This window comes from Embiotoca jacksoni, unplaced genomic scaffold (assembly GCF_022577435.1).
Source record: "Embiotoca jacksoni isolate LCO1_2020_lvr unplaced genomic scaffold, fEmbJac1.0.p SCAF_94, whole genome shotgun sequence".
Classification (NCBI taxonomy): Eukaryota; Metazoa; Chordata; class Actinopteri; family Embiotocidae; genus Embiotoca; species Embiotoca jacksoni.
This window is the reverse complement of record NW_027185452.1, coordinates 412,004-423,162: the sequence shown is the minus strand read 5'-3', so window position 1 is coordinate 423,162 and position 11,159 is coordinate 412,004. Positions and strand designations below refer to the sequence as shown.

Below are 11,159 nucleotides of genomic sequence, written 5' to 3'. Positions count from 1 at the left end.
CCTTTAATCCCGACAACACTCTGGTGTCTCTGAGTCGTTAGCGCCATCAAACAGACATTTTTACCTCCAAACGTTTCACATGGTTTCATTTAAATAAACATTCAAACTATCTGATATCTCAGAGATAGTCAGATTTCAGTCGGAGGGACCTGACAGGACTTTTGCTTTCGGACTTCACCCTCATGTTACTGCTGCTATTTCTCTACTTTTATTGTTACTTTTACTTTCGTGAGTTGGTATTTTTCCTTCAGTGTGTGTTGATGTTTAATTGACCCTCAGAGTGTCGAGGATCAATTAAACATCGTGTGACGTGGAAATGATGTGTGACTGACAAGAAAAGCTGCAGACCTGCAGAGCTGCAGACAGGAAGCAGCAGGAGATTCACACTTTAAACACTTCAGATTAACACTTCAAAATAAAGCTCTCATTAGGCGGTTTGTAGATTCAGAGCTCGCTTCAACTCAAGAAGTCTTAAGAAACAAATTACCTTTAATTTCTTAGTTGAAAAGTTACTTATAAACTAAAAGCCATTTTGAATTTTATTACTAAGAAGCTCCTTAAACTTTATTTTGCACCCGAATGGTTTCTTTCATTTTTATACTTATAAATGTTCGTTTAATGAAGTTTAATTTTAAAACGTCTTTTAACTTAAAATCTTAAAATCCATCAGAAATATTTTAAGAAGGTTGCACAAACATTTTTCCATCTTAGAGCCTCATAAATCTCAGTTTTATGTCCAAAACTGTCAAAATTAACATTTCATTAAACACCTTAGCATTTATTTAAAACTCAGTTTTATACATAAAAACTTTTCTAATTAAGAGTAAAAGCAAACAACACATTTGAGAACTGAATTCTATTTAATAACCCTTAAATTGATTATTTCTTGCCTTTAAAATTTTAACTTTGTGTATTTAAAGTCCATTGAAGTGTCATTTAAACATTGAAAGTCTTTTAAGTGTAACTGTTATACTTTTACTGATTGATCTCATCATAAAACCTTCAGGTGATCATGTGATCAGATTCTTCTGCTGATTGACGACCTTCATCATAATCATGAGATTATTGATCTCTGATGAAGGTCGTTCATCAGCAGAAGAATCTGACATCAGGTCAGGAAGTCGACATCAGGATTTATTATTGTCGACAATAATAAATCCTGATGTCGACTTCTGTTCATTCATGAATCTTTAATTAAAAGATTAATAATGGAGTTGGAGCCGTTTTAATTAATTTAATGTGAAAACAGTAAATTCACTGATTCAATAAATCATTTAATCAAAGTTTAAGAAATATTTCATCAAATTAAAGGTTGTTTTTTTTAGCTTTAACTAAATTTAGAAATTAAACAGTTTAGGTTAAAATTGCATCTCCTGAAAAGTTAAGAATTAAGAATTGACCTCCAGTTTCTGTTATTTCAAATTAAAAAAAGATTTTTTCTTTTTTATTATTTTTTTATGAGCTCTGCAAGATCTCAGTGGGAATTAACTGTTTAAAGACAGAAAAATCAAATAATTCTCTCAAGGTGAAAATAAATTATGATAAAAACAATAACAAAAGGAACAAATAATAAACAACATATAAAAACACAAACAACAACAAGTAAACAGTGAATTAAGGGAACTTAAAGGAAAAAATATGGGGAAAAACTCCGGAAAACCAAGGCACTGAAAAAAGAAAGAAAATCAATCAAAATGAATAATTAAAAACAGTATAGACCAGCAGGTGGCGCAGTAACATCACAAAACCACGACCAGCAGTAGACGATCCAGAAGATCAGTCAATAAACTGATAAAAAAAAGAGATATTATTAACAGCTTAGATTTTAAAACGTTATAGCTTTAAAATCCTTTTTAAATATTAAAAGAATCCTAAACTGTTAAAGTGATGAGGCTGTTTTCACTCCTCGTGATGATCATTAATAATATGTTACATAAATAATTAACAGGTCTGTTTCACAAGTGAAAGAAAACAAAATCTCAGATTTAAATGTTCAGAACCTGTGAAAACATGATGACGTCATACATGTTTATCTGTGGCAGATCAATGCATAATCAATGCAACTGAAACTAATTTGCATTTACACGTTTTGTTTCTGGATTATTTTCCGTTTCTTTTCTGGTCCACAAAGGTCCTGAATGATCCCCGAAACTGTTCAGACCATTTTAGGGGAACCGGTTTTGCAGAAGCTGTTGCCCCAACATGCCCCGCTGGTTTCACTGCTGCAGGATCGCCGCGGCGCCGCTGGGGGGCGCCTGGGAGCTGTTTTTACTCTGCAGACGGTCCGGATCAGGCCTGCAGGACCTGAACACGGAGCGGAACCAAACATGGTGTGAACACATGAACGTGCATGTGACAGAAGCACATAAATAAATGTGAATATCATGTTCTTAATGGACTTCTCCTCCACATGGACAATTTGTTGTATTTTCACTGTTCTCTCATAACCTATCCGTTACACAGCGCCGGGGGGGGGGGGGGGGTGTCTGCAGAAGGCTGCAGCTTTCTTTCCCGCGGGAACAGGTTCTGGGATCCGCGGAGAGGAAGATGTGGAAATTCCTCTGGAGAGAGGAGAAACTCAGAAAACAACCTGGAGAGGAGGAGGAGGAGGAGGAGGAAAGAGAGGTGGGGGGAGCGGGGGATTCTCCGAAAACACCCACGTGGGATCTCCGGCGTCTGCCGCGTGCCCCACCAATGGGAGCAGAGTACGGGGGATCTATTGATAGCTGCGGACCAATCAGAGCGCGAGGAGCTGGGCGTGGTGACGCGCGCTGCAGAGCGTGTGTATAAAATCCGGGAAGTTCCTCCAGTCAGCGACTCAGAGCTGCTTCTTCCTCCTGAACCACCTCACGGACTTTACTCCGAGTTCTCCGGACTCTGAAGCACCGACACCGACCTGGATTACCGTTGTTTGGGACGTTATTAACGGACCTTTTTCTTTGTATCCTGGATTTTGTGGATTACTTCACGATGACTCTGGAAGAGCTCGTCGGACCGAACAGCACCGACAAGAAGTGAGTGTTTGTCTGCTGCGTTGCTTTTTGTTGCGAGCGGTGCGTAATTACGCACTGGCACGCGCTCCAGATCACATTCAGACCCGGTTCCGGTCCAGGTCGTGTTGAGCTTGTGTGCACTTGTGTCGTGTCCTAACCGCCTCCGTGTGTGTGTGTGTGCGTGCAGGATGGAGACGGTGAGTCAGGCTCTGGAGGAGCTGCTGGTTGCGGCGCAGCGGCGCGACCGACTCACGGTGGGAGTCTACGAGTCCGCCAAACTCATGAATGTGTAAGTACACTTTACTGAACAGTCTGAGTTCAAACGCACGAGCTGTTTGTACCGGAGTTATTCCGTGCCGTGACACTAACCCCCCCCCCCCCCTTCCTGCAGAGACCCGGACAGCGTGGTTCTGTGCGTCCTCGCCACCGATGAGGAGGATGAAGACGACATCGCGCTGCAGATCCACTTCACGCTGCTGCAGGCTTTCTGCTGCGACAACGACATCAACATCCTGCGCGTGACCGGCATGAGGCGGCTGGCCGAGCTGCTGGAGGAGGATACCGGGGACGGGAACGGGAACGAGCACGAGCCCCGGGACCTGCACTGCATTCTGGTCACGGTAAGTCCTCCCGGTGCCTTAATGTGTCATATTTAATACAGATTTAGATTTAGAGACGTGCAGACTCCAGTATGATCAGCGGAGTGTGACGTCACCCAATGACGTGTCCAACTAACCGTCCCGTTATTTTCCGTGTTCTGCAGAACTCCCCCGTGGAGCCGCTGCAGTGTCAGGCCCTGCAGGACGTCGGCAGCTACTGCGAGGAGAGCCGCTGCAGGAACCAGTGGGTGCCCTGCCTGCACCTGCAGGACCGTTGACCCGAACCGGGCCGAGCCTGGACCGCTGCGGAGCGGTGAGAAAGAGTGGAAACAGTCCAAACAGCCTGACCTCGTGCTGAAGAGGAGTAACGGCTTTTAAGTGGACCGGACCGGACCGGACCGAACCGGGAGGTCTCCTGCTTCCTGTGAACCGGGGGATTGATTGTGCGTTGGATGTCGGTACCGGAAACCGGTGCTGGCTTTGAAAAACCGGACCGGGATTTGCGGGAAGCTCCGGTGACACGCGGAGTGGAAACTGATGGATGTCATGTGACTTGAACTGAGGGAGCTGCACGTGACGCTCCGGACTCGTGAGCTGCAGGTGTTCTGCTCACCTGTAGACCCACTGAACCGATGAGTTCATTATCATGTTGACTTCCTTCTGTCTTTTTGTTTTTGATGAATAAATTGCTGACGGAGCGAAATGATCCTTTCTGAGTGGTTCATCAGGAGTGTGTGTGGGGGGTTTACCATCTTTGTGGGGACATGTTGAACTTTCCCACCATGTGAGGACGTGTGTGTTTTACGAGGACATTTGTTCATTTCTTGGTTTCAAAGTTCAGTCGGTCACTTCGAGTTAAAGAGTTCATTTAAGTGGTTCCTTGTAACTTTAAAACTCAGTTTATTTTATGATAGTTTATTTATAAAGCTCATATTATGGCATCAGGAGCTCAACCAACTGTTATTTTCATTATTATTTGTCTATAAAAGGCCCATAAATAGTAAAAAAAAAAAAAAAAAAAAAGAGAGAGACTATTTAACTCATCAAAAACTGACTAATCAATAAATGGTCACGTGACTTTTGTTTTAACAATGAGTCAAACTCCATTCAAAACGTCCCACCTCAGGATGAGTCAGGTGGTGATTCATCTGGATGGGTCGAAGGAGAAAGAAAACAGCCGTTCAGGTGAACCATGATTTCAGATTCAGTCTGGATGAAAACACGTGTTGGTGGAAAACGCTCCTCCTCACCTCGGTGGTCTCCATGGCGACGCCCGCACCGTCTTTTATACAACAGTTCAGATCAACTTCCATCTTCCTGTTTCAAATGTGGACATTTACAAATTCTCATTTCTTTGGTGCTTTTTAATTTTGTTCACTTAAATTGAGCTTTTTGGTAAAACTGGCTTCTTATAGCAGTTAGCTTCTAGTTTTCTATTTCTTGTTAGCCTTTAGCTCCTTAGCGTTAGCCACGCAGACCTGTTAGCATATAGCTTCTAGTTCCTCCATTTAAACAGCAGCGGCCAAGTTGTCAGATTAAACAGAACATTTATGGCCTGATGATGAAGAGCTGCGTGCCACGCTGCGAACAGCTGACGTGGTCCAACATGTCCGACGTGTTTAACTGCAGGGAACGGCGCGTCTCCGACTTCCTGTTGTTTGAATGTTTGAACACGACATTCCTCCGGCCGACCTCCGACTGCAGCGTGATGTCACAGCGTGATGTCACATCCTGGAGGTAACATCACGCTGGCGGAGGCGCGGTTAGACTCCTCCAGGTGATTGATTGACAGCTGGGCTCAGCCAATCAGCTGCGAGGATTCAGTCCTGAAATTGGGGAAGTTTGGGAACGTTTTCCTGAAAAATTTGAAAAGTTCTTTTTTTTTTTTGTCGGATGATGAAGAAAATATATCAGTTTTTTTTCGTGATTTAATAATTGTTGTTTTTTTTTAACGTGTTTTTCTTGTCGTTGCTACGCCAGCTCAGAGAGTTCATCTGTCCTGGTAGCTTAGCGGTAGCTTAGCGGTAGCTCCAACGTCTGGTCAGTTTAGTAAAAACAAGTAATTCATTTTAAAGAGTAGATTGTAAAAACAAAACTATTAAAAACAGTAAATACATAAATAGTTCTTGCATGTTTGGATAAATAGCAGCTCCGTGTTGCTTTTAAAAACTCCCGTAAACGTCTTCATGTGTCGTTGCAGTGAAGATTTGATTTGAGGGATTCGCTCGTCCGTCAGACGTTCTGCAGTTCGAACGGTCGTAAATCTGTCTGTCATCCGGAGACGTCCCGGGTCACCTGACCTGACCTCACCTGACCCCACCTGACCCCACCTGACCTCACCTGACCTCACCTGACCCCACCTGACCCCACCTGACCCCACCTGACCTCAACTGACCTCACCTGACCCCACCTGACCCCACCTGACCTCACCTGACCTCACCTGACCCCACCTGACCCCACCTGACCCCACCTGACCTCAACTGACCTCACCTGACCTCACCTGACCCCACCTGACCTCACCTGACCCCACCTGACCCCACCTGACCTCACCTGACCCCACCTGACCCCACCTGACCTCACCTGACCTCACCTGACCCCACCTGACCCCACCTGACCCCACCTGACCTCAACTGACCCCACCTGACCCCACCTGACCTCACCTGACCCCACCTGACCTGAAGGGAGGCGTGTCTCTGAGGTGGAAGGAGGGAACGTACCAGTTCTCAGTGATTCGTGTGTTTGAGGACAAACGGAGAGTAAAGAGCTGCAAACACCAACGAACACCGTGAACCTCCGATTCACTGTTTATATTCCAGACAGGAAACACACCTGCATTTAAGGTTTTCAAAATAAAACTCTTCTTCTTCTGCCTTCCATCCTCTTCCTCGCTTCATGCCTCCTTTCCTTCTTCTGCCTTCTTTGATCTTTCATACACCAGACTCCACCGACTGTTTAATAACTATCTGAATGTGAACGATCAAAATAACTTCAGGTTTCGTCTCTCGAGTCGAGAGGTTTCGTCGGATCTGAAACCTCTCAGGAGTCACGATGGAGGGAGCGTCGTGTTGTGATCCCGGTGTGCTGCTGCAGGCCTCCCTCCTCTTCATCGCGTCTTCATCGGATCACTGGTCCTCAGGAGCAGCAGCTTTATTCGTGGAGAGCGTTAGATTGGGCTCAGTGTGTCACTCCAGCAGCTATTTGTGTCCACGTTACAGCGAGGAGGCTCCCGGCTCCCCCTGCGTCACGTTGCCGTGGAAACAGACGGAGCCCGCCGATTGGGCCGGCCCGTCTTTATTTGATAACGAGGACGGAGCAGAGCGGCACGTCGGCCCGTTACGTAGGGAGATCCTGCTGCTGCGTCACTGACCATGTAAGGCTGCTTCAGGAGCATCGGAGAGATGAGTCACGGAGAGGAGGAGAGGAGAAGGAGGAGGAGGAGGAGGAGGAGGAGGAGGAGAGGAAGATCACATGAAGGATGACAGTGTGAAAGACAGAGATCGCTGCAACATCATAAAAGCACCTTGCAGAGGCACAGAGAGATGAAATGTTCACGTTTCTGACTGAGAGATCAGGTTCCTGAAGGCAACACAAACATGATTAAAACAACAAATCACTGATTCCTTCCTTAAAACCAGGAAAGATGTAACAGAGCTGCTGGAAGAGTTCGTAGCTTCAGGTCTATAAAATGGTTCTGATCCAGAAGTGTCTTCAGCTGCAATACCAGCGAGTGCCACTAGAGGTCGTCTCCAAAAAGCCTCCGGCTCCATAGACTCCCATTCAACTTCTCTCATCAAATCCAAAGTGAATAAAATGTGTCCATCAGTTATCTCGGTGTTGTTAGCTAAAGTCACTCCTTCTTATTAGTTTTCTGGAGGTCCATCTGAAAATAATCCCTCATTCATTAGAAAAGAAGATTCAAGAACACCTGTTTTTGGGGGCGTGTCTGTTTGATTGACAGGCCTGGTGAATCACTGATTTCTCAGCTCATCTTTCTTTCTTCCCTCCACATGACAGGGACCTCATCTGTGAACTGTTTGTTGTGTTTTCTGGATCGGGAACACAGATTTTTCATTTCTGTCTCTGTGCTGCGTTCAAGTTCTTCCTTCTGACGGAAACCACGAAGACATCTGAAGAGACGAGTCGTCCGTCCGTCGATGCGTCTTTATTCCACTTGTTTGTTTGTTGTAAAAACGTTGATGTTCCCGTCGTAGTTGTGAACAGAATCAGAAGCGTCTCAGTAATGTGAGGAACGTTGAAACTTCTGTTTCCATCAAAACATCTTTTTCCCTTTTTTAAACTTAGTTTTTTTCTGCTTCTTCTATTTAAAAGCAGATTTAAAAAGTTGTTTTTCTGAAGAAAAAGCGGAGAGAGTTTTCAAAATACAACCTTCAGTGAACGCAGTGTGAAAACAGGTTAAAAGCACCTTTTCACCTTTTCTTTCTTCTCGTGCTCCCATTGGCCACCGTCCAGTGATGTCATCACAGGAGTTCGGCAGTTTAAGTTTTGACCTTTGACCCCGGGAGGTCTGGCTCATGCAGCGGATTTTTTATTTTTTCTTCTCGTGTTATTGTTGTTTGTTCTGTTTTTTTCTCATGTTATTGTTTTTTGAAAACAAACAAATAAATATAAATAAAGTTGTTGATGTTTTCCTCAGAGTTTAAAACTTCTACAGAAACACTTTTTTTCTTCTTCTCTGCAGCTCAAACAGTCGGATCTATAAATAACTCTTCTGAACGCCACTGGTTATTTTTATCCCTGCTGAGGCTAAATATACAGCCGGGCGTCACCGGCCTGTCCCGCCGCAACTCTCCCTCGCCCTCTCCCCCCCCTCCATCCCCTCCCCTCCCCCCCCCCCCCTCCATCCCCTCCCCTCCCCTCTCCCCCCCCTCCACCCCCCCCCTCCTCCCTCTGGACTCTCCACTGTTCAGATTCCAAACCAGAGCGCTGAGGTCAGCGAGTCTGAAACAGCTCAGGAAATAAAGTGGGTCAAACAGAAACCGTCGACCTGAAGTCTGAAGTTCCACTGAAGGAACGAACGCAGCGTCTGAGAAGAAAGTCATTCAGTGTTTTCTGGACTTTTTCCTCAGTTTTCTATTTAAAGTTCTTTGTTTTAACGTCTTCACACTCTCTACTTCATTCATTCTTTCTAACTTCTAACTGTTTTTCCGTCTACATTCCCCGACAGTTATACATTACATGTTGATGTTTTTTTGTGAAGTAATTAACCATTAAAAACTTTTGGAGAATTTTCCAGTAAAAAAAATAAATCGTCTGAGGCTGAAAACTGGATCGATTCTGTGAAACCGTTTGTTCATGAAGATTTTCAGGTTTTCAGGTTGTCGTGTTTCTGTTTGTGTCTGAATGAAAAGAACCTGAAATGAGCTGGATTCTCTGGAAAAGGTTGAAATAGTTTCACTGCACTTCTACAAAGATTCGACAGATTTAATAAACAGAGTTTTTATCAGTGAATTCAAAAATCTGAGAAAACATCTTTAAAGAAGAATGTAATTTATTTGGATCTTAATGAATCTGTCAGACATCCGTCTGATGTAGTCGGGAGAAAAATGGAGAATAAAGAAACGTTTGGTTTGTTGTGTATTTTTACCTAAATGTGCCCTAAAACACATTTATTTGTCTATTTTTATTAAATTTGGAATTCACACATTCACAAACGCACAAAACTAATTTCTATTTATGTTTTTATTGCTAATGGAGTTTTAATTTATGTTTTAAAAGTCATTTTTATTTGTGGGAAGATGAAGATTTGAGTGTTTCAGTGAGCAGGTCAGTTTCTAACCGGTTGGAGGAATCAGAAGTCCTTAAAATGATCGTTTTTTAAATGGACTTTGGTCTGACTCGTTGAACTTAATATTTCACAAACTTTTCCTGCCTTTCAGGAGTTTTAACGACGTTCCAAACAAACTGTACGTGAATTTAAATTTAAATTAAACATTGTAACTGATGTTCAAACGGTTTAAATAAAGTTTTTTAGTTTTTTTTAAAGGCTGAAACCAACAGAAGCTGCAGATGATTCAACAACTAAAGTAATAACTCCAATCAGAGCTCATCACAGAACCTCTTTTCTCTCCAGCCCACAATTACAGGCCGCGTGCTAAGGCCCCCCCCACCCCCCCACCACCGGCCTCACCCCACCCACCCAAACCACACTTTGATGTCAAACCAAACGTCCCCTCCCTCCTCCCGCTGCTGGTTTCTCCTCCAAACCGCAAACCAGAAGAGCTCTGAGTGCAGACCTGCTGACCAACCGCCTGGAGCTGTGCACGGTCCGGATCGGGGTCCGGATCGTGTTCAGGACCAGTTTGCTCTCCAACACTCACATAAACCTGAAGAATAAGACGTTGATTCTCTGATTTCTTTGACTGGTTCTGGTCCGATGGGACCGAGAACCGAACCCTGAGGGACGCCCAGAGATTATTTTGTAAAATCTTCCTTCCACAAACTGAAGTCCTTCAAGTCCTTTAAAGTTTAAAGTCTGTTCCCTGATTGGCCCCTAAGGTCAGTCAGGTGATCACAGATCGTTAAACGTCATTGATCGTCTGTGATCGGTGATCAGAGCCGTGAATACAAATGAAGGAAAGAGGACGTGAAAACAAACACACATTAAAGTCAGGTGATGCTAATGCAACGCTAATGTTACCGAAGCCCCTACAGTGAGACCAATGTCTTCACAGTGTGGTAACACACACACACACACACACACAGACACACACACACAGACACACACACACAACCACACACACACAGACACACACACACACACACACACACACACACACACACACACACACACACACACACACACAACCACACACACACAGACACACACACACACACACACAGACACACACACACAACCACACACACACAGACACACACACACAACCACACACACACAGACACACACACACACACACACACACACACACACACACACACACACACACACACACACAGACACACACACACACACACACGCACACACACACACGTCCCCCCAGGGTGGGTGACATTAACACAAAAAAAACAAGCTGGTCGTCATGGTTACCTGCTGACTGAAGTTAAACCAGTCAGCGATTGATCAGCTCCGTTGATCGTCTGTTTAAACGTTTGTTTTTTTTTTTAAATGGACTTCTGAACGAGCAGAGTGTGAAAGTCTGAACAGTTATTTTAAAATCAAGTCAAATAAAGCCGCTGTTTGTGGTGTGTGTGTGTGTGTGTGGTTGTGTGTGTGTGTGTGTGTGTGTGTGTGTGTGTGTCTGTGTGTGTGTGTGTGTGTGTGTGTGTGTGTCTGTGTGTGTGTGTGTGTGTGTGTGTGTGTGTGTGTGTGTGTGTGTGTGTGTGTGTGTCTGTGTGTGTGTGTGTGTGTGTGTGTGTGTGTCTGTGTGTGTGTGTGTGTGTGTGTGTGTGTGTGTGTTAGATTCTGTCTCTCAGTTTCTTCCTTCGACAGAATAAACAGTTTATTTAACAGAAGTTTTGTGTTTCAGTTCATGTTTTTAGTTTCAGATAAATATAAATTTGAGATAAAAAAAAAAAAAAAAAGTTTTTA

General features: G+C 44.1%; 1 protein-coding gene across 1 annotated transcript; it reads left to right on the top strand.

Moving 5' to 3' along the window:
- The first annotated feature begins 2,826 nt into the window (after positions 1-2,826).
- On the top strand, positions 2,827-4,298 carry LOC138193753 (growth arrest and DNA damage-inducible protein GADD45 beta-like). Its single transcript, XM_069141962.1, has 4 exons — positions 2,827-3,014; positions 3,181-3,282; positions 3,385-3,613; positions 3,757-4,298. Exons 1-4 carry the CDS (start codon positions 2,971-2,973, stop codon positions 3,868-3,870), a joined length of 489 nt encoding a protein of 162 aa, XP_068998063.1. The 5' UTR covers positions 2,827-2,970; the 3' UTR covers positions 3,871-4,298.
- Positions 4,299-11,159: the final 6,861 nt, after the last annotated feature.